Below are 23,413 nucleotides of genomic sequence, written 5' to 3'. Positions count from 1 at the left end.
CAGTGCTGTGACTGAGCAAGCTCAGGCAAAAGGCTGAGGGTCCAGTGGGAAAATGAGCAAGAATTTCCAAGAGCTACCGCCTGTGTAGCCTCTGCTGTGTGTCCTTTCCTCCAAATAAGAGTTCTTCGCAGTTGGGGGAGAGGTGAGGGGTTCCCCTTAAAGATGCTTCAGAGGAGGCCAAACAGGAAGTTTATGGAGATAGTTCAGATCTAGGCCCAGCAGAAAGACCCGAGAAAGGTCAGTAAGTCCTCAAGTGCAGACTGTCCACTTGAGTGTGCGGTGCGACCAGCAGGTGGCGCCAGGGAAGGTTTCCAAGGCAGGGAGAGGGCAACCAGGGTGAATGAGACTGAACACCCCAATCAAGCTGGAGCTACTGGACCAGATGTTAACAGAGGCAGACCTTGTCTTTCTCCCCTGAACCCTAGCAAACCAGCTGCTGGAAAGACAGTCTTGGGTCAGGGGTTGGAGCAATAATATATCTTTCTGATCCAGATTTGATCCCCAGTACCCCACTCAGGGCTCAGGGGTAGCCTGACCTCCCCCAAAAGGACTTTACCGAAAAAAGGTCTTTGAGGTCAAGTGACTTGAGGTTAGTTTTTCTCCCTGCCTCAATTTTCAGATAAAGGGAAAGAGGAAGAGCTTCTAGAAGAGGTTCCCAAATTTACTTGGCTTACTGCCCCCTTTTCAGAAAACAAATGACTCAGGACCCACCACCCCAGAAATCAGCAATCAACTTATTATTATTATTATTATTATTATTATTATTATTATTATTATTAGTCACACCTGGCAGCATTCAGGGGTTACTCCTGGCTCTGTACTTAGAAATCGTTGCTGGCAGACTCAGGGGGACCATAGGGGATGCTGGGAATCAAACCCAGATCTGTCCTGGGCTATCACTCTGGCCCCTAAACAATTGGGCCCCTAAACAATTGCACCCGAGGTTACTACTGCCCTTCCAATCATTCCAGTGCTCCCACAGGGGCGGTGCTTTAGATAAGATTCTATTAACTTCTATCACCATATTTCAGGTGTTCCCCTCTCCCTCACCCTCCGACATTTCATTAAGCTCCCTTTGTTGTAAATCAAAAGCAACAGAGAAGGATTGAAATGCCCAGAAGTAAATTTTATTTATCAGTGCACAAGAGAGAATTTATCATGAGGTACCATTTCCTATATTCCAAAAGGCTGAGGGGCAGATAGCACATGGGGCACGAACCCTTCTTGGGAATGGCTCTCCTTGTCTGCCTTTGAGACTGGGGGCTGGCCATCACGTCCCTGCCCCAGCAGGCCAAAGGCTGTGCTGAAGAGATTGATAGGGGTGGAGCCATCGGTGATGAGGGTGGACTTCAGGCCAAGACTCTGGAGCAGTTTTACCTGGAGGGACCAAGAGGAAGACAAGGGATGAGATGAGACCCTGCTCCTGGGTAGGCCACCCTCCTGTATCACTCTGACACAGCAGCTGCTGTCCCAGCCCTTCTCGAAGATTCATCAAGGATATGCAAGGGGCACTGGGACCCCTGAGCATGTCTAAAGTTCCTGTAAGACTGGAGAGCTCTGTCCCTTGCCTGTAGTGGAACTCCAGTCCCTCTCTGCTTGCTGGATGCAGCCATCCCTTTCTTTTCCTTCCAGGCACCTGTGTTACTGTGTCAGTACTTGGGCTGTGTCCTAGAGACCTATCTCACCAGGGCTCAACCTCCTCAGTGAGCCTCCTAAAACCCATTTGCCGGAAGATCACTAGCCTTTCACCTTAGCACCCTGCTTCACCAGCAGATAGTCCTGCATCAGTTCACAGCCAAACTTTGATAGTGTGATAGGATAGTGTGATAGGGCACTGCACTCAAGAGCATCAGGACCCAGGACACAAGGACAGCTCATTCACCATGTGCCCCAAAATGCCTGTGATGGCTTGTCTTCCTGGCTCTGCTTTACTGGCTTCAAAGTACCATCCCAGCACGTAAGCCATGTTCCACTTCACTCCTCTCCTCACCTGCATCTCTGGTCCAGCCACAGCGATATCCCGGATGGTGCTTGGGCCCAGGGCCTCAGTCATCTGCTTGAACTTCTTCACTTCCACCTCAGCCAGTTGTTCGGCCTTGCTCACCTCCAGTTCCAGCTGAGAGCGGGCATAGACCAGTTCCAGCTCTCGAACTTTTTTTACACGTTGGAGCTCAGCCTCCTGAATGGGAGAAACCCACCTGCTTCAGATTGCATGGCCGATGGAAGTGCCCGGCTGCTCTCCCAGCCAGCCAGCAGGCGGCAGTAGGGAAAGTGCTGCAGGTTGATGATTAACTGGGGATGACTTCTTAGTGACCCTGAGAACCCCTGTATTGGAGCCTCAGTTCATCCTTTTTTTAGTAAGAGCATGGATGGAAATGTCATTCTTGGCACAGAACCAGGCACTTACCGGGTGACCAAGCTAATCCTCCCTTCCAGAGGTGTGAATCCATTAGCGAGCAGAGGACTTTATGAACCATCAAGAACTTGTCAAGGGCTGCACAAAGGCACTCAGTTTTCTACTTGGTTGTGGGACAATAGTGAGGGGGTATCTTTTTTTTTTTTTTTTTTTTGGTTTTTGGGCCACACCCGGTGACGCTCAGGGGTTACTCCTGGCTATGCGCTCAGAAGTCTCTCCTGGCTTGGGGGACCATATGGGACGCTGGGGGATCGAACCGCAGTCCGTCCTAGGCTAGCGCAGGCAAGGCAGGCACCTTACCTCCAGCGCCACCGCCCGGCCCCTGAGGGGGTATCTTTTAGACCCCTAGGTCAGGCCTTGCCATAGACACCCTTACTCACCGTCTCAATGGCCAAAGCCTCTGCTTTCAGCTTGGCCTGCAGTACAGAGCCTTCTCCCTCAATGCGTGCTGCCTCTGCTCGGGACTCGGCCTCGGCCTTGGCAGACCCAGTGCTCTCCACAGCAGTGCTGGAGGGGTGCAGAGTCTGAGAGATGGAGACCAAACCCAACCCACAGGCCCTCCCCTCTGGACTTGATTGATGGTTTGGGTTCACACCCAGAAGTGCTCATGGATCACTCTTGGTGGGGCTCAGAGGACCATAAGTGGTTCTGGGGAGTGAACTGGGGTTGACCACAGCAGGGCCTGGGCTTTATCTGCTGTCCTATTGCTCTGGCTCCCTCCTTTGACTCTAACTTGGGCTTAGAGACCTCCTGCACCCCTTTCCCCCCATGCCATCTGTGCTTCCTTGAACCCTGTGGGCATCTGCCAGTATTTCCACACCCACCTCAGAGCCTCCAGCTCCAAGAGTTCCCTGCGAGCCTTTTCAGCCTCTGACTGGTCCAGGATCTTCTGCCGCTCCAGCCGACCCCGGGCTTCTTGTTCAAGCCTCTGAGCCTCATGTCTGGGAGAGAGTAGGAGTGAGGGGTAAATTACTGGCATCGGGCCAGAGCTGAAAAGGGCTTCATGGTCACGGTCAACTAATGGTTGGGTGCCAGATCAGAGAGTGCATGGCAATACCAACATGCAAAGAGGACCAACAAGACTTGGGGCCCTGTCCCACAGCTTGCAGACAAGTGCTGAGATAATGGAGGGGGGTGCTGCTTACTGGGGTGGCCTTTGGGCTGAGATCAGAGCAAGCTTATACAGAAGGGAAGAATATCCTGGCTAGATGAAACAGTGCAGACAGCCTAAAAGCGTGAGACCCAGTTGTACATTTGAGGAGAGAAAGCGTGTGAGCTTGAGAAGGCTAGAAGGGGAGGGGAAGGGGAAGCAGGCTGGGCCCCAGAGTGCCTCAAAAGCCATGAAATTTGGTTCCAGCACAAGCCAGGGAAGAAGCTCGGGATGTTCCCATTCACACATTGCAGGCTGTGCCAAGTAAGCACTGATTATCAGGTGACTAGGTGTGAACAGAGGCCTGCAGGGCCACCAGACCAGGCTCTACTCACTTGGCTGCTGCCTCTTGGGAGTTGGTGGTGATCTCGATGGCCAGCTGCACACTGCGCTGCAGGGCATCTCGTGTCCTCTGATCCACAGGTTCCACTGACTGTACGTCCACACTGCTGACCACAAGTCCATTTTGGGGGAAGACGGCTCTTTCCCGAGCCTGGGGCATGCCGTCAGGCCCCTTGGCTCCCAGGGTCTCAAAGCCGAAGACAGCAGTGCGGATGATGCGGGCTGAGTTCTTGTGGAAGTCATCAAAGGTGACGGAGGCCACGGCACCCCGTACCCGGGAGGCGATGGCCTTACAGGCATCCCCCACAAAGTCGGGCACCGAGAAGATCTTGGCTGTCTCTTCAGGGTCTTTCCGATCATTCACCTCAAAGTGCCTTGGAGAAAAGAGATCCAAATAAGGAAAACTGGGGCTAGGGCAATAGCACAGCAGGTCGGGTGTTTGCTTTGTCCACGGCCAACCCGGGACTGACCTGGGTTCAATCCCTGGCATCCCATATAGTCCCGATTTTGTAGGGAGGGCATTTGCCTGTATGTGGCTAACCCAGATTTGATCCCCATAATCCCAGATGGTCCCCCAAAACCTGCCAGTAGTAATTTTTGAGGCAGACCCAGGACTAATCCCTGAGTACCATCCGGTATGTCCAAAAAAAAAAAACCAAACAAAAACCCTACAAAAATCAACTGGGCTGAAGTTGCACATAGACAACGTGGGACTGACTTGGGTTCAATCCCTGGCATTCCATATGGTTCCTGAACCTGCCAGGTTGGATTTTGAGTGTGCAGCCAGGAGTAACCCCTGAGGCTGCTGTGTGTGGCCCAAAAACCAAAAAATAAAATTAAATTAAAAAAAAGCAGTAAAGGGGTCCGGAGAGATAGCACAGCGGCGTTTGCCTTGCAAGCAGCCGATCCAGGACCAAAGGTGGTTGGTTCGAATCCTGGTGTCCCATATGGTCCCCTGTGCCTGCCAGGAGCTATTTCTGAGCAGACAGCCAGGAGTAACTCCTGAGCACCGCCGGGTGTGGCCCAAAAACCAAAAAAAAAAAAAAAAAAAAGCAGTAAAGAAAAATAAACCAACCAAATAAGTAAAACTGATCAGTGCCCACCAGTGCCAGAAAGAGCCTTAGGAACTCAATATGGTCCCATCTAATTCTCTCAGCCACCCTGTGGGGTGATTTTGAACATTAGCCCCAAGTTACAGCTGAGGAAAGTGGTCCAGAAAGACAAAGTGAGAGGTTCAAAGTCACCCTGCAGGTGGTAAGACAGGTGAACCCTGGCAGCATCACTTCAGGGTTACAATGTGTCCTAGCCCTCCTCAGAGATGTCAGCACCCCATCTGCCTCTGCTGTGGTCTTGATCTTTCAGACATAGAATTTCTGAGACTTCACCCTCCTCCCCCAAATTTGAACAGCTTCTGTGGGGATCTAACACCAGCCATAGGTCTGCTGCCTTCAAGGCCAGTGAAGGGAAAGGCTAGATTGTTTCCCATCCCACAGACTGGAAGGCAGGAAAGTGGCAGTGAGCCAATGGCAGGGCTGGGCAGATCCAAGTGATGGGTCCTCTGTCCCCTGTACTGCCCGGGCCCATCCCATGTCATGTGATCTTCTTATAACCTGTCACCTTTGGCTGAGCTGGTGCTGGGCACTTTTCTCAACAGAGTAATTCTTCTTCTTCTTCTTTTTTTGTTTTTTTGTTTTTTGGGTCACACCTGGCAGCATTCAGGGGTTACTCTATGCTCAGAAATCAGGGTTGGGGGACCATATGGGATACCGGGATTCAAACCACCATCCTTCTGCACACAAGGCATATGCCCTACCTCCATGCTGTTTCTCCGGCCCCTCAACAGACTAATTCTGACTATGTCCTTGCAATCCGGTCCCAGGAGGCAAGCCTGCATTCCTCCACATTTTCCCTGGGCATCAGACCTCAGGGCTCTAGCTTCAGGAGCTCTGAGAGCCTTCCTGACACTGGAGTGTCTCTGGGGAGCCCAAGCAGAGCCCTCACCAGTTGTAGGCGAGCTGCAGCTGAAGCCGGGCATGGTCTGCTGTTTCGATGGTGATGACATCAGTGAAGAAGTCCGGCCCCAGCAGTAGGCAGAGGGTCCGCCGAGCATGCTGCTGCTTGGGTCGCCCAGCTGATAAGGACAGCACCGTGAATTGCTCCTCAGGACCCAGGGACACTAGCTCAGGCCCAAAGACCACACTGCAAAGGAAGAGGGAGTCAGAGAGGGGAATCCCACCTTGGGGCCCAGCCCCTACTTACAGCCCTACCCACCCTCCACTGCCATCCCTTCAGCCCTGCCCCATCTTGCTAGCCCCATCCACATCCCTGTAGGCCTTGTCCACCTCAGTAGCCCCGCCCTCACCGTGCTTTCTTCTCCCTGTAGTCGTACACCTGCACCGCAGCGTTGTGCGGCACACGGTAGCTGACCACACGAGTCTTGTTCCGGGTCACAGGGGGCTGCGAGGTCCTGGGCTGGCCCAGCTGGCCCCTGTCGGCCAGAGGGTCCTGCCCCCTGTTCAGCAGCTCCTCCACCCCAGGTGGCAACTCCTTCTCCCATAGAACTTCATCCTGGCTTAGCATGTAGGTGGTGCCAATCACTGCCCGCACCTGGAGGGAAAAGTACCCACAAGTGAAGGGAGCAGAGCTGCTGGGGATGGGCAAGAGTGGGTTAAACATGGTCTCTGGAATGAGGCTGCCTTGATTTTCCATGGCTGCTCTGTTGCATCCTGTCAAGCATCTACAAAGAACCTTGAAGAAGGGTCCCTCTGCCCTAAGGAATGGCTGGTGTCTCATTCTTGGTGCTAAGAACTTGGCTTTGGGCCACACCCAGTGATGCTCAGGATTTATTCCTGGCAGGACTCAGGACCGTATGGATACCGAGGGTCGAACCAGGTTGGCTGTATGCAGGGGGCAAAGGCCTTAGCCTCTATACTATCTCTCTGACCCCTTGGCTTACTGTAAGGGTTGGATATTATTTCTGCTGGAATTTGTCTGGATGGGACGTCCCTGATTATACATCAGCCTAGAAAAGAGGGTGCATGCACCAAGGTTTGTGAACTCCACTTCTAGGTTGGAATCTTAGAAAAAAAAAACTTGACCTGGACGGATCCCAGTTTGATTCCTAGCATGCCATGGTCCCCCAAACCAGGAGTGATTTCTGAGCGCATATCCAGGAGTAACCCGAGTGTCACTAGGTGTGGCCCAAAAACCAAAAACCAAACCAAAACAAAAAAAGAAAGAAAGAAAAAAGAACTTGACGTGGATGGACCCGAGTTCAATTCCCAGCATCCCATATGGTCCCCTGAGTCTGCCAGGAGCAATTTCTGAGTGCAGAGCCAGGAGTAACCCCTGAGCACTGCTGGGTGTGACCCAAAAAAAAAAAAAAAAAAAAAAAGAACTTGAAAGTGTGATTATAGGTCAACCATGGTCAAGGATGCCAGTGAATGGAGGGAGTGGGAGGGGGAGAATTCCACCAGAATACAGACCAGGGGAGGTTGGTTTGTCTGATTCTTCTACACCAGTGGTCGGCAACCTGCGGCTCGAGAGCCACATATGGCTCTTTCAACTTTTAATTTGGCTCTTCTGTGTGCTCGGTGGCCACTCCAGGAGTCAGGACTCTGCTCCTAGCCTCTGTCAGTGTGCGCCCTGTGTGGCTCTCAAAATAAATTTCGATCGTGGTTTTGGCGAGATTTGGCTCAGTTGAAAAAAAAGGTTGCCGGGGCCGGAGAGATAGCATGGAGGTAAGGCATTTGCCTTTCATGCAGTAGGTCATCGGTTCGAATCCCGGCCTCCCATATGGTCCCCCGTGCTTTCGAGGAGCGACTTCTGAGCATGGAGCCAGGAGTAGCCCCTAAGCACTGCCAGGTGAGACCCCCCCCCAAAAAAAAAAAGGTTGCCGACCACTGTTCTACACCATACCCCAGTGGAGAGGGTCATAGGTAGTCAAGGTGGAGAGAGCCACATCTTAAAACCTGGCTCATTTGAATGTTTGAATGGTCCTAAAATTTGAAATTAAACTATTAAGACAAAGGGAAGGTAAGAGCTTGGGAATGCCCCAAATCTCCCAGGCCTGTGCAAGACCCTGCCCACCCTTCCTGTCTCTCCCTCATTCTTACCCGTCCTGTCTTCACATCCTGCACATAGATTCCCTCGTTCTCATCCAGAGGGATAGCCTGGCGTTCCTCCACCACCTCCACCTTAGCCGATGGCACATATTCCAGGGGCCCACGGATGAGCCAGCGGTCCCCAGCTTGGTGCGAAACCTTCTCGGTGTCCTCGCCCTCCTCCAGAGGCTGCAGGGCCCTCAGCAACAGACCTTGCTGCTCCGACAGCACATATACGTCCTGGATGCCCCGCTCCAGCCGCTCTCCAGGTTGCAGGAAGAAGGACTTCTCTCCCTGAGGGGACAGAGGGTCAGTCACACCTCAGGGCATCTCCTCTAGCCCCAGAGAGTGCTGGGGACAGAGGCCCTGAGGGCTATTCCAGGGAGGTGAGGATTCACAAGGGCCTTGAACTCTCCTCCAGCCACATCTGCTGTTAGAAATGTAGGAACTGTCAGTTCTGGGGTTGCCTCGCAACTCAAGAGTTAAGAATTAATCCAGTGGGGGTTGGTGGAGAACATTTGTCTTGCACAGGGCTGACCTGGGTTAGATTTCCAGCACCCGAGTCCCATTAATAATTCCAGCAGTAATTCCTGAACATAGAGCCAGAAAGCCCTAGGCACTGCTAGATGTGCCCCCCACCAAAAAACAGTTGATTTCAGGGCCAAAGTGATACAGTGGGTAGGAAAGGCACAAACTTTGCACATGGGTGGCCGGAGTTAAAGACATGACATTGCATGTGGTGCCCCATGCCCCATCAGGAGTGAGCTCGAACAACACCAGGTATGGACCCTGACCCTCCCCAAAAAAGAATTAACCCAACTGGTGGCAGGAAACATATGCTGCGAAGGGATGGGTTTCAACACTGTATGACTGAAACTAAACCATCAGCAACTTTTTAACACTATCTCACAGTGGTTCGATAAAAATTTAAAAAGAAATGATTAATTGGGGCAGCAGTGATAGCACATTTGCATGTGGCCGACCTGGAATGAACCTGGGTTTGATCTCTGGCATCTCTTATCATCCCTTGAGTCTGCCGGGATTGATTTCTAAGTGCAGAGCCAGGAGTATTCCCTTAAAGCTTCCAGGTGTGGCCCCAAAACCAAAAAAAAAAAAATTTAATCCAGGTGGATACTCGTATAGTGCTGAACCAGGTTCGATGCCCAGCATCCCATAGTCACTAGCTCTGCCAGGAGCAATTCCTTGAATTGAATTCAGAGTGCAGAGCCAAGAGTAACACCTGAGCATCACTGGGTATGACCCAAAAACTAAAAACAAAATGAACCCAGCTTCCCGCTTGAGCACTGAGCTACAAGAAGCCCCTAGCACTGACAGGTGGGGTCCAAAATGTTTGGTTTGGGAGGTTTTGGATCACACTCAGCTGCATTCAGGGGTTGGCAGGCTAGAGGACCATATGAGATGCTGGGAATAGAACCCAGGTCAGCAGCACACAAGGTAAACACCTGTTGTGCTATCACTCAGGACCCCCACAATTTTTTTTAACAAAGACAACAAGAAAGAGGGTTAGCCTAGGTCTGAACGGTGGCTGGCTTTGCTCAAGGGTCACGGAGGGTCAAGGACCAAAGCACAAAGAACAAGGACCCCCTTACCTCTGTGCTATTTCTTTGGTCATTTGAACAGTTTTTAATTTTTTTTGGCCACACCCAGTGGCCCAAACTCAGTAATGTTGAGTAACACTCAGGGGTTACTCCTAGCTATGTGCTCAGAAATCACCCCTGGCTTGGGGGGACCATATGGGACACAAGGGGATCGAACCGAGGTCTGTCTTAGAGGCCTTACCTCTAGCGCCACTTTTCTGCCCCTTTAATTGATTTTATTTCCAGGGTCACATTTATTGGGAGCTGTGTAGTACCAGGGATCAAACTTATGATCATGACCTATAGGCCATTATCTCTATTCTGCTAAGCAATACCTCTGGACCCTTTGATTCATTGTTTTTTCTTTATCTTGTGGGCTTACTCCTGGGTCTGTGTTCAGGAATCACTCCGAGTGGCTGAGGATCATACTGGGTGCCAGGGATCAAACCTGGGTCAACTGCATACAAGATGGTTTACTTTACCCACTATACCATCTCCCAGGCTCCGCTCTATTTTTTTTTTTTTTGGAGGGGTAGGGTACAGAGGGCATTATTACACATAGTGGTACACAGGATTTACCCTTGCTCAGCACTCAAAAATCACTTTTGGTGGGCTTGTGGGACCATATAGGATGCCCAGGATCCAGCCCAGGTTGGCAGCATGCAAGGCAAGTGGAATATTCATTGTACTATTGCTCTGATCCTTCTGATTCCTTTTAGAAAAACCATTTATGTAGATACTACCCACATATTACATTTAGACATTTATGCATGAGTGGAATAACAAAGTGTTTTTGTCTCAGCATGCTCTGCAGGCAACAAGCAAGTTTACAGCTAAATTTACTCCATAACTCTGAACTGTAACTGCATCATGAACTGGTCTTGGACTGGGCTGTCCCCTTAAACCCAGTCCTGAAGCCAAACTTCTCCAAACCACCCTTATTTCTGATCCCTAGGCTTTCACTTTTACTGTTTTTGATTTACTGGAGCCTGCTGGGAACATGACCTCTGACCCCTAATGCTTTTGTAACAACGTGACCATCCTCATTCCCAACATGTTCTCTCCCTGAAATTGCCTGCCCCAACTTCTAGAAAGGGCATAGCTTCCCCTCACTGGAAACTGGGTGACTGAGTGGGCTGACCCCAGGCCCACTTTTCTTCACTAAAGTAAGGACAGCATTTGAGCTGTTTGTTTTCATCATACGCACTGGTGCTCATGGCTGACTCCTGGCTCTGTTCATTCCTGGCAGGGCTCAGGGGACCAAAGAGGGTGCCAGAAAAAACCCTGATCAGGAGCCCGGAGAGATAGCACAGCAGCGTTTGCCTTGCAAGCAGCCGATCCAGGACCAAAGGTGGTTGGTTAGAATCCCGGTGTCCCATATGGTCCCCATGCCTGCCAGGAGCTATTTCTGAGCAGACAGCCGGGATTAACCCCTGAGCAACTCCAGATGTGGCCCAAAAACCAAAAAAAAAAAAAACAACAAAATAAAACAAACCCTGATCAGCTGCATGCAAGGCAAATACCCTACCTGCTATATTATGGCTCCAGCCTCGTGAGAGGAGAGCATTTGGGCCTTGGACCTTCATACTCCACTGTTGGACTGAGGTCCCTGGGTTCCTTTATCTGCCCCTCAGTGGGAGCCAGCTCCCCCTTGAATGTACCAGACTCTGGGGAATGTCATGATCCACTCCTGGGGCAGGAACCATTTTCCCATTTTCTGAAAACACTTTAAAATTCTCCTCCCCTGGGACCAGAGAGATAGCACAGAAGTAGGGCATTTGGCTTGCTCTGGCCAACCCAAGGATGAACCTGGGTTCCTGGTATCCCATATGGTCCCACGAGCCTGCCAGGAGCAATTTCTGAGCACAGAGCCAGGAATAACCTTTGAATGCCGCTGTGTGTCCCCCACCCCAAATTGCCTCTCCTAAACCCCAGGAAGGGGATGCCTGCCTGCCTAAATATTCCCCCTCTCCAGCATCCCTTTCTTCTAGTGTCTGTCTTCCCTGGTGGAGGGAGGGAGGCAGCAGGAAGTTTGCACCCCCACAGCCTTTGCTTGCACCTGGATAAAGTAAGAGCAGCATTGTTCCCTACTCCACCCTCCTCAGTGTAGGGGGAAATTATACATTTAAGAATATGGTTCTTCTAGGGGCTGGAGAGATAGCATGGAGGTAAGGTGTTTGCCTTGCATGCAGAAGGTCGGTGGTTCGAATCCCGGCATCCCATATGGTCCCCTGAGCCTGCCAGGAGTGATTTCTGAGCATAGAGCCAGGAGTAACCCCTGAGCACTGCCGGGTGTGACCCAAAAAACAAAAAAAAAAAAAAAATATATATATATATATATATATATATGGTTCTTGCCAGAGAGACAGCTTGGCGGTAAGTGTTTGCCTTGCATGCAGCCGATCCAGGATGGATGTTTCAAATCCTGTCATCCCATTTGGTCCACTGAGCCTGCCAGGAGCAATTTCTGAGTGCAGAGCCAGCAGTAACCCCTGAGCCTACTGGGTGTGACCCAAACCCCCTCCCCAAAAAAGGTTCTCAAGACTATACTGTAAGGGATCATTTCTATAGTTATGTTATAGTTATATATATTTCTATAGTTATAGCTATGCTACTAGAGAAGTTTCTCTGATTGTTTAGAGCACCTGAAACCATGAGGAAGAGTCAGAACAGCTTCTCCTAAGCGTGAAGCCAGTTCTAGGTGTTGCTTCTGCAATTGCCTTTTGCCAATGATGATCGGTCTTCCCTTCCTTTGGAAGGGTTAGAGGGGAAGGATGCAGTCTGAGTGGAAAAAAAAAATGGGAAAAAATGTTGGCTGGGCCGGAAAAATAGTGCTTCAGTAGGGCATTTGCCTTGCACGCAGCCAACTTGGGAAGGACCCAAGTTCAATTCCCAGCATTCCATAAGGTCCCTGAGCTTGCCAGGGGCGATTTCTGAGTGCAGAGCCAAGAGTAACCCCTGAGCGCTGTCAGGTATGACCAAAAAATAAACAAAAAAATATGGTTCTGGGTCTGGAGTGATAACACAGCAGTAGGGTGTTTACCTTGCATGTAGCCAACCTGGGAAAGATCCGGGTTCAATTCCCTGGATCCCATATGGTCCCCTAAGCCTACTAGGAGCGAGTTCTGAGTGCAGAGCCAGGAGTAACCCCTGAATGCTGCTGGGTGTGGCCCAGCAACAAAAGCAAAAGAAAATTCTGTTTATTAATTTTGGGTCCCCTGTGCGGAGCTCAGGATACCTGAGAGCCATTTTCAGCAATAATCAACTACCTAGGTGTGTGGTTTCATGCTGGGGTCCAAGGAGGGGGCATTACTCAGCCCTGCAGTACTGGAGACCATCAGGGCAACTCTGGTGATGTGTGAGGAACCATGTAGTTCCTGGGATCAAACATGGATTGGGTACATGCAAGGTTGCACCCCAATTGCTGTCTCTCTTCAATCCTATTTCAATTTTTTGCTTTCTTAGCTGTTTGGAGGCCAAACCTGGCAGTACTCAGGGGTCATTCCTGGGGACCATATGGGATGTTGGGGATCAAACTCAGATGGCCACACGCAAGGCAAGTAAATGCTCTACCAGCTGCTGTATCACTATGATCCCTGATTTAGTTGTTTTAATAGATACCCAGAGTTGTTCCAGAACATCGTTAGTTCCAGAACATTTTTGTCGCCCTAAAATAAAATTCTGTGTCTCGAGGCAGTAGAGCCTATCCCCAGTCTCCACTGGTCACCTATTTCCTTTCCCAGATGTCCCCTTACCTGGCCCCTTAAGAAAGGCCTGAATACACAGTCTGGGCTCATCAGTCAGGCTGCTTAGCAGAAGACTTAGCTTCCTTATGTGGCTGCATGGGCAATACTTTGTTTCACAGACTCCACTGTAGCACTGTGAGGATTCCCATTTATTACTTTATGGACATCTGGGGTGTTTCTGCCACTCAGACTGGGAGAGAAGTCTGTTGGCTCTCTCTAGGGATTTCCCCTAATTAAAATTCCCCAAATAGAACCCTGTAGGGATTTCTAATTTCCATTTGTCACTTTATGGACATTTGGGGTGTTTCTACTTTTCCTTTGTTTTGAGACCTGGTGGTATTTAGTGGTTACTCCTGGCTCTGCATTCAGGAATTACTCCTGGCAGGCTTAGGGACCACCATATGGGATGTCAGGGAGCAAACATGCTACCTGCTGTGCTATTGCTCTGGGCAGGACCCCCCCCCTTTTTTTTAACCATTTTTAGGGTTTTTTGTTTTTGTTTTTTTTTTTTTTTTTTGGTTTTTGGGCCACACCCGGTAACGCTCAGGGGTTACTCCTGGCTATGCGCTCAGAAGTTGCTCCTGGCTTGGGGGACCATATGGGACACCGGGGGATCGAACCGCGGTCCGTCCAAGGCTACCGCAGGCAAGGCAGGCGCACCTTACCTTTAGCGCCACCGCCCGGCCCCCATTTTTAGGTTTTTTGCAAATCAAATGTTCCAGGAACACAGTGCGGTATTTTGTTCCCCATTGTCAATTCTGTTCCCATACACAGCAGAGCTGAGCTGTTGTGGGATGCCAAAAAGACAGCCCACCTGGTCCTTCAGAAAAGCAGGGTGCTCAGTCCTGAGAGTCCCGCAAACAGGAACAGTGGGTTGAAGGAGAACTAGTGAGAGCCTTTCCCTCAGCAGAAGTGGGTGTTACTAAGGCCATTTGGAACCATGTTTGAGGACTGGAATGACAAGTGCCAGGGCTACTTGGCCTAATATTTCAAGAATGTGTACTTCTTTGGGCAGGAGGAGACACTTACCTTTACCACACGCTTCTGCCCCAGCTGATTCTTGCCATCTTCTCCGATTGGGTCAAGAATCACACAGTAGTTTCGGGGGCCTAAGGTGGTGATGGGAACAACCCCCATCACCTCCTCGTAAACATCTGGCACGTGGGCCTCTGTGTCCTTCACGGTCACCAGCCACTCCTCCCCAGTGCGCCGGGTGATGCCCCTCAGGTCCCGGAAGTTCTGCAGGGCCCGAAGGTGCAGCGCAGTCTGCAGAAAAGAATGTGGTTACGAGGGACATGTGGCCTTCTCCCCCAGTCCCAGCTGCAGTTTCTACCAAACCAGGGCAACATTTTTTGTTGTTGTTAAGTTTTTTGTTCTGTTTTGTTTTGTTTTTGGCCACATCTGGTGATGCTCAGGGGTTCCCGGCTATGAGCTCAGAAATCGCTCCTGGCTTGGGGGACCATATGGGATTCCAGGGGATCGAACTGCAGTCCGTCCTAGGCTAGCACAGGCAAGGCAGATGCCTTACCGCTTGCGCCACTGCTCCAGTTCCTTGTTAGTTTTATTTGGGAGCCACACCCAATATGTACTCAGGGCTTACTCCTAGCTCTGTATTCAGAGACTACTCCTGGCCTGCTTAGGGAACCATATGGGAAACCAGGCTTAAATCCAGGTTGGCATGTGCAAGGTAAGCATGCTTTATTACTGCTCTTCATCCAGAGCAACGTTTGAGCCCTATCAGGAGACCTCTGTGAGTTCTTTTAGTGGTGCTAGGGACCCAATCTAGGACATCACTCATGGAGAGTCCGTGCTCCACTAAGCTGCATGTCCAGCCCCTGATTTCCTCTTTTAGTGTCTCAAGCACTACTGCTTTTCTCTCTCAATAAATTCTCTAATTGGATCATGGAGATAGTTATAAAGTTGTTCATGATTGAGTTTCAGTCAATCATGTGGACATCAATACAATGTCCACCACCCTTCAACAGTGCACATTTCCTGCACCAGTGTTCTCAGTTTCCCTCCCTCCGCCCCTCCCCCCACTGCTGCTTCAGTCCTTGCTCTTGCCTCCAACTACTCCCTCTCCATCAGTCTGATCACTCCCTCCTGCAGGTCCTCCGTCCCCCTTCATAAACACACACACACACACACACACACACACACACACACACACACTGAACAAACCTTTTCTGTGAGGATAACAGCATCCACCAAATCCAGAACCTCTTCAAACACTGCTGGCAGGTATGCGCCTACAGTTCGGACCAGCCATTCCTCTCCTAAGAGTCAAAGGCAAAGATCACTGTCCTTGGGCCCCACCCACAGCCAGGACAGAGGGGAACCATATAAACATCGGGGCATTATTGACTCCTTCATTTGTTGAGCCACATCTGGTGGTGCTCAGGGGCGTCTCCCTGTTTCAAAGCTGGTTCTGGATGGAACCTGGGCCTCCTGCAGGTAAAGCTTGGGCCCAGCCTATTGAGTCTCCTCCCTGGCTCCATCACAGACTCTGAAGACCAGGAGATGCCACAGCCCCCCAGAATCTAGGACTGGACAGAGGCCTTGTTGCTTTAGAGACAGGAAAGTTGACACAAGCCTCCCCTCCACAAGACCTACATCACTTTATGGGGATCCCCACAGGGTAAACCACATCCTTCCCCTCAATAGGCTGGTGGAACACAAGTAGGAAGCTGGCCTTCATTGACCAGAGAAGCAAGTAGCAGTGACAGATTCCAGCTTTGCCTTCCTGTTCACTAACTCTGGCAAGTCCCTAATTCTGCTGCTTTGGTTTTGTCATAGAGAAGGAAGAACGGTTCCACCTCTGGGTTGTCTGAGGAAGAAGGCAATGGTCACTTCAAGTCATTGGAATCACAGGGCAGGGTAGGCCTGGTGGGTGTTAACTGTGCTAATGAACAGTTCCTTTGTTGAGATACCATGCTGGTGCCTCTAAGGCCAGTTAAGGAGAAAGGGTGTTGAGAGAAAACCAAAGTGAATGAGAGTGCACTGAGCAACAGCGTGAGGATAACCAAAGAGTAGTCCCCCAGTGGCCACAGAATCCTTCAACTCCCTCTTTTTACCATCCTTACCTGTCACCCTATCCTTGCCATCCCTGTCCTGGCACTCCTTGCGGGCCCGCAGTCGCAGAGCTTGGTTCTGCCTGATGATGGTGGCCTGAATGATCTCCAACACCTCCACTTCCTTCCGGGGGATGTATGTGCCTGCAGGGAAGATGGGCCATGGTGATGGTCAATCAGATGGGATCAGGACTCTGGCAGGAAGGGGGGAGGCCTGAGGACCTCCAGGACTTACCAGGCCCTTCAAACAGCCACTCGTCTCCTGCTACCACCTTCTCTCCATTCTTATTCACAAAATCCAGCAAGGCTTTAAGGTGGAGAGCAGTGTTGGGCAGGACCACTTGCAGGGGGGTGATGTCCTAACAGGAGGGAAGGGGAGTCAGGGGTCAATGCTGTAATCCAGAAGTTAAACCTGGCATGTCCCAAGTAAGGCCAAATGGCACCTACATGGTAAGGCTAGTTCCAAATCTCTGTTCTGAAGAGCTAAGTTGGCAGCATGAGGCTATCTGCCTCAAGGCTGATATCAAATTTGTTTGCCCCTAGAAATCTAATAGGTGGGAAACACCTGGCTGGGAGCTGTGGGAGGAATATCTGAGATGCTTGCAGATGAGTGTTTCCAGGCCTCCCATGCACTCTGGAAGGGTAAGACTGTATGAGGCTCTGACACTAGACAAACAAACCCAGCCTGGAGGCCAGAGCCATAGTCCAGCAGACAGGGCACTTCCTTTGCATATAGCTGATCCAGGATCCATCTCCAGCACTACATATGGCCCCCTGAGCCCACCAGGAATGATCCCTGAGCACTGCTGGGTGTGACCCTCCCAACAAACACAAATCAACCAAAAACCAAGAATGCACAAGGACATAGATAAACCACTGTTTTCCCTCATCAGTTGGAAACATCCAAATATAGAGCTCCATATAGCAATGATATAAGATCATTTGTTACCAATAGACACATAATCCCTGTGAAAACTTCATGTAAGAATGTACTGGCCAGGATACTTCTGTCAATGCATAGATATGGCCCATACATCTATACCTGGTGCTGAATGGAGGATGGGAGAGAATCCTGGGAAATAAACAGCAGATATTGATGAAGTCTGAGGACTTTATAGTTTCAATTTAATTATAGCTTTATAATTGCATCCTTAGAACAAAAACCTGGTGCTAGAGGGAGCACAACGTTTTTTTGTTGTTTATTTTTGTTTTGGCAATACCTGACAGTGCTCAGGGATCCCAGAAAATTTGGGGGACCATATGGGATGCTGGGGACTGAACCAGGGTTGGTCTCATGCAAGGCAAGTGCCTTTCCCACTGTGCTGTCACTCGGGCCCCAAGGGTAAGGTTTTGTATGCAGCTTGACTGGGGCGGGATCCCTGCCACTGAGTGTTCTACCTGAACATGGGGGAATCACTCACTCCTGAGCACAACACCAGGAGAAGCCCCTGAGCAATAGTGGATGAATCACAAAGAAAAGATTAAAAAAAAAAAAAAGGTGGGGGAAGCTTATGCAAGTACTTAGATTTTGGGGTTACATCTGACTGAGCTCAGGCCTTATTCCTGGCTCTCAGATAAGTGCCTTACCTATGGTACTGTCACTCCAACATACAAGTAAGCCTTTAAAATCAGAAAGAATTAAAAAGGGCCAGAGTGATGGGGCATTTGAGCTGACTCAGTTTCAATCCCTGGCACCTCATATTGTCCCCTCAAGCACCATCAGGAATGAACTCTCAGCACAGAGCAAGAAGTAAGCCTTGAGCACCAAGGCTTATTTTTTTGGGTGTGCCCCCCACCAAAAAATGAAAGAGAAAGAACAAGAAAAAGAAAGGCTGGAGTGATAGCACAGTGGGTACAAACATTTTCCTTGTACCATGTTGTCGACCTGGGTTTGATGGCCAACATTTGGTTCTCTGAGCAAGCCAGGAGTAATTCCCGAGTTCAGAGTCAAAAGTAATCCATGCGAAGAGATAGCACAGCGGCGTTTGCCTTGCAAGCAGCCAATCCAGGACCAAAGGTGGTTGGTTTGAATCCCGGTGTCCCATATGGTCCCCTGTGCCTGCCAGGAGCTATTTCTGAGCAGACAGCCAGGAGTAACCCCTGAACACCGCCGGGTGTGGCCCAAAAACCAAAAAAAAAAAAAAAAAGTAATCCATGGGGGAGAGGAGGAAGGAAGATGAGGAGGGGAAAGGGAGAGGGGGGAAAAAAGGAGAGAGGCAAAATTTGCTGATAGACAAGACAGCAGAAGAGAAAATTTTAGTTGGGGAATGAGATTCCAGGAGACAGAATGAGTCAGTTCCCAGGTACATCTGACAGGAAATCTTATTTAAAGGCCAAGTGAAAACTGACAGGGCATGAGGGAAACTGAGGAGTAGCACCTGGAGTGGAGCAAACCCCCTAACCCTCTGAACCCCTGAGCTGCTGTGATGTTGTGGAGGTGTCTAGCTCTTGTCATAGCCTACATGTGAGTGAGCAGGAATATAAAAGCTGAGCATGAAAGTTCAGGAAGGAATCACAGGACAGAAGAGCCAACCAGTAATGGAGGGGCTGGGAGATGCTCAAAGGGTTAAGATACAGACTTTCCACGTGGGGTGGGGGGAGTCAGGCTAGGCCCCCAGGAGCACCACATGGTCTCTAAATCATTCCCAGGGAGTGTCACTTCAGGAGGACAGCAGGTGAGGGAAGGGAGGCATCACAGTGTGCCACCCTCTGCCACCCCAAGAAGGGGAAAGGCTTCAGAAAGCCTAAGAAGGGGATGTCTAATGGGGACAGGCTGAGAGAATAAGAACTGGAGGCTGCAGAAGGTTGGAGCAAGGAGCATTCTGCCATGAGGGGCTTCTGAATCTGTCTCAACCCCAGGAGCTCCTCTTTCCCCCCAATCTTTCACTTTTTTTTTTTTTGAGGGGGGGCACATCTGACGGTGCTCAGGGATTATTCCTGGCTCTGTGCTCAGAAGTTGCTCCTGGTAGGCTTGGGGGACCATATGGGATGCTGAGGATCGAACCCGGGTCTGTCCCAGTTTGGCCATGTGCATGGCAAATGCCTTAAAACTATGCTATCACTCCTAGGTTTCTGTGAAGGCTGACAGGCTCCACTTGAGGGTTGCAAGGAGCAGGTACTGGAGGCGGGTGTGGTGAGGGGGGTAACGTATGCATGAAAGTGTTATTAACAATGTTGTAATCATGGCACCTTGATAAAAATTGTATTGAAAAATAGATATACTTGCACAGGCTTTACAATGCTCTTAACCTTCTAAGAATCTCAAGAACATCTGAATCATTCTTTCTCACTCTCTACACACCCACCCACACACACACACAAACACTTTTGGTTTGTTTATTTGGGAGGAGCCCTTTGGGCCACACTACCTCAAGTTGCTCGGGGGTGATTCCTGGCTCTGAGCTCAGGTGTGTCCCCTGGTAGTGCAACATGTAGCGTGGAATTCAGTTTTCCACATACTTTGCCCCAGGCCCTAAGTCAGGGGTCCTCAAACTTTTTACTTATTTATTTTTGGTTTTTGGGCCACACCTGGCAGCACTCAGGGGTTACTACTGGCTCTACACTCAGAAATTGCTCCTGGCAGGCTGAGGGGACCATATGGGATGCTGGGATCTGAATCACCATCCTTCTGAATGCAAGGCAAATGCCCTACCTCCATGCTATCTCTCTGGCCTCCAAACTCTTTATTTTTATTTTATTTTCCTCAAACTTTTTAAACAGGAGCAACACATGGTCCCTCAGACCATTGGAGGGCTAAACTATAATTTAAAAAACAGGGGCTGGAGAGATAGCACAGTGGTGCTTGCCTTGCAAGCAGCCCATCCAGGACCTAAGGTGATTGGTTCAAATCCCGGCGTCCCATATGGTCCCCCATGCCTGCCAGGAGCTATTTCTGAGCAGATATCCGGGAGTAACCCCTGAGCACCACCGGGTGTGGCCCCAAAACAAAAACAAACAAAAACTATGAATAAATTCCCATGCACACTGCATATATCTTTTTTGTTTTGTTTTGTTTTTGGTTTTTGGGCCACACCTGGCGATGGTCAGGGGTTACTCCTGGCTGTCTGCTCAGAAATAGCTCCTGGCAGGCATGGGGACCATATGGGACCCCGGGATTCGAACCAACCACCTTTGGTCCTGGATTGGCTGCTTGCAAGGCAAACACTGCTGTGTTATCTCTCCGGGCCCATTTTTTTTTAAGTTAAAAAAATGGGGGGGCCAGAGAGATAGCATGGAGGTAAAGCATTTGCCTTTCATGCAGAAGGTCATTGGTTCAAATCCTGGCATCCCATATGGTCCCCCGAACCTGCCAGGAGCGATTTCTGAGCCTGGAGTCAGAAGTAACCACTGAGCACTGCCGGTGTGACGCAAAAACAAACAAAAAATGGGAATAGGGGCTGGAGCAATAGCACAGTGGTAGGGCATTTGACTTGCAAGAGGCCAGCCCAGGATGACCAGGGTTCTATTCCTAGTAACCCATATAGTCCCCCAAGTGTGCCAGGAGAGATTTCTGAGCCCAGAGCCAGAAGTAACCCCTGAGCACTGCTGATTTTTTGACCCCAAAACAAACAAAAAAGCAACCAAACCCCCCCCCAAAACAAGAAAAAAAAAGTGAATGCAATATTTAAAATGAACAAGTAAAGTTAAATCAACAAACTTACCAGTATTTCAATGGGAACTATGGGCCTACTTTTGGCGTGCCCTCGTTTGAGGACCTTTGCCTGAGACTGAGAGGAGGAAGGGAGTTGGAGAGCGTGCACATTGGAGGACATTCACACATGTTCACTGTGGGCCTGGAATGAGTCAGCAGGGGCAGCAAAAACACCCAAAAGGCAAGATAAATGTCCTTGATGGGCTGCATGTGACCTGTAGGCTGTAGTTTGGAAACCCCTATCCTAAGTGGACAGGAATGTCTCCCTCTGCTCTGCTTCCAGTGCCACAGTAAGCCAGAGTGAAAAAGCACTGAATAGCAGAGAGCAAGTGGACACTCTGGATACCCTGGGGTGTGGACTGAGGCTCCTGATTCTCTCCCAGAAAACCAGGTCTCAGAGCCTGAACCTGCTCTCATCACCATTTGCATTAGTGGGGGCCGGGTAGGTGGCGCTGGAGGTAAGGTGCCTGCCTTGCAAGCGCTAGCCAAGGAAGGATCGCGGTTCGATCCCCCGGCGTCCCATATGGTCCCCCCAAGCCAGGGGCGATTTCTGAGCACATAGCCAGGAGTAACCCCTGAGCGTCAAACGGGTGTGGCCCAAAAACAAAAAAAAAAAAACCATTTGCATTAGTGAAATGCTTATTCTGCACTGGTCATTTCGTGCCAATTGGGCTGCAGTGGCTCTGGAGCACGGTGGTTCAGTGGGTTACAGCTGGGTCACAGCTCTGAAGGGAAAGGAGCCCTATGTGGGCACTGGTGATGTGGACAGGGGCCAGAGGAGCAGGGTGAACTCTAACCTCTCACAAGGGCATTGCTCCAACCTGTCCCCAGGGGGTTGTGTGGAACCCAGACGGGCACTGCTAGTAGAATCAAGGAAATGATACCTGCTCCAGCTCTTCCCCCGGGTACAGCGGGAAGGGATCCTGGGCCAGCCGAATCTCCAGGTCAGCATGGCGGAGCCGTGGTTGCCCTGTGACATCCAGCAGCAGGGTGCCATGGTCATCCCGGGCCACAGGGTTGGCGATGGTACAGTAATGTCGAGGGGGAACAGTCACCATGCGTCGGGGGGCAAACAGGACCCTGTTTGAGAGTAAAGAGCAATGAAGACCCATGAGGACTCAAGGGCCCCAGTCTCAGTCTGTTCTCTGAGGAGGACACAGATGGGAAAGCAAATTTCCTGTTACCTAAGCAAGGTCCAGGTCTGTTTGGAAACAGAAAAGATGGGACAGTCACACCAACGATACCAAGAGGCCCTCCCTGCCCTGGCCCAAACCAACCTCTCATTGTCCTGCCGGATATAAGTCTTTGGTCCAATTTCCACATGGGACACATTGCTGTTCTGGTCCAGCACATGGATGTAGTGGTACGGGGGGATGCGGATGATGGAATCTGCCGTTGCCATGGTGACTGGAGATAAACACAACACAAAGGAGATTAAAACCAGGAGAACACAGGGCTAAGATGGGAAAAGCAGCTAGTGAGAGCTCCTCCAGCTCACAGCATTCTAGCCCTGGTGCCCTCACATCTCTGTTCCTCTGTTTATTCTGCTCCTGTGGTTGAAAAATGTGATAGAAGCTTTGGTCGGCACCAGAAAATTACAGAAGCAAGGCTAGGGGAAGCCCAAGTTTCACATCTGCAAAATGTCTCTGGTTTCCAAGTTGAGTCTTATCAATTTCCTGATTCCTGCTCTCTCGGTGAGTCAGGAAAGTACAGGTGAGCTTCCTGCTGACCAGAGAGTCAGCAAGATACATGCAAGGCCCCTGCCTAGTTACTGCTCCAAATGATTGCAGCAGCATTAGGTAGAACTTTGTGCAATACAAGAAATTGGGCTATCTTTAGGCTAGTTACACGTGGCTAAAGAATACTTGAATATGGTTAGCAAGCCAGGGGCATGAATTTTACTTACTGTATTTTCCGGCGTATAAGACAACCCCCTAATTTTGCAGTTAAAACATAGGTGTAGGCCTATATTCGCTGTATCAGACAGACCGTTCCTGTACTGCAACTGTATGTACCACAGTGAGCCAATCACAACAAGCAAAGGTTCAAAGGTTATATATAATAGACTTCCTCTCTGACTCTGGCCAATCTGAGCAGGCTTTTTACAGTGTAGATTCGGGTCCAAAACATTGTCTAATTTGCATGCATTAAAAGCCTGCTTGGGGGCCTGGGCGATGGCGCTAAAGGTAAGGTGCCTGCCTTGCCTGTGCTAGCCTTGGACGGACCGCGGTTCGATCCCCCGGTGTCCCATATGGTCCCCCAAGCCAGGAGCAACTTCTGAGCACATAGCCAGGAGTAACCCCTGAGCGTTACCGGGTGTGGCCCAAAAACCAAAA

The 23,413-nt window shown here is 50.3% G+C and overlaps 1 protein-coding gene and 1 pseudogene across 2 annotated transcripts in view; one reads left to right on the top strand and one right to left on the bottom strand.

The window, feature by feature from the left end:
* Positions 1-1,111: 1,111 nt before the first annotated feature.
* The window catches only part of MVP (major vault protein), a 30,219-nt gene continuing 7,917 nt past the window's right edge, over positions 1,112-23,413 (bottom strand). Inside the window, exons 2-15 of one of the 2 annotated variants that reach the window (XM_049789104.1) lie at positions 22,355-22,484; positions 21,962-22,157; positions 16,662-16,785; positions 16,439-16,570; positions 15,537-15,631; positions 14,385-14,621; positions 8,024-8,305; positions 6,271-6,515; positions 5,910-6,107; positions 3,902-4,282; positions 3,241-3,357; positions 2,797-2,923; positions 1,991-2,179; positions 1,112-1,377 (exon numbers count right to left, since the gene is read on the bottom strand). In XM_049789104.1, coding sequence (XP_049645061.1) covers positions 1,174-1,377; positions 1,991-2,179; positions 2,797-2,923; positions 3,241-3,357; positions 3,902-4,282; positions 5,910-6,107; positions 6,271-6,515; positions 8,024-8,305; positions 14,385-14,621; positions 15,537-15,631; positions 16,439-16,570; positions 16,662-16,785; positions 21,962-22,157; positions 22,355-22,479 — 2,652 coding nt within the window. In that variant the 5' untranslated portion in view covers positions 22,480-22,484 and the 3' untranslated portion in view covers positions 1,112-1,173. Of the gene's footprint in view, positions 1,378-1,990; positions 2,180-2,796; positions 2,924-3,240; positions 3,358-3,901; positions 4,283-5,909; positions 6,108-6,270; positions 6,516-8,023; positions 8,306-14,384; positions 14,622-15,536; positions 15,632-16,438; positions 16,571-16,661; positions 16,786-21,961; positions 22,158-22,354; positions 22,847-23,413 lie in introns of those variants that run through there. The other variant, XM_049789105.1, reaches the window with a different exon arrangement.
* Positions 12,150-12,399, top strand: LOC126031511 (uncharacterized; annotated as a pseudogene).

Source organism: Suncus etruscus, chromosome 15, assembly GCF_024139225.1.
Source record: "Suncus etruscus isolate mSunEtr1 chromosome 15, mSunEtr1.pri.cur, whole genome shotgun sequence".
Lineage (NCBI taxonomy): Eukaryota > Metazoa > Chordata > Mammalia > Eulipotyphla > Soricidae > Suncus > Suncus etruscus.
Note: the sequence above shows the minus strand (reverse complement) of the source record. Positions and strands in the feature narration are given on the sequence as shown.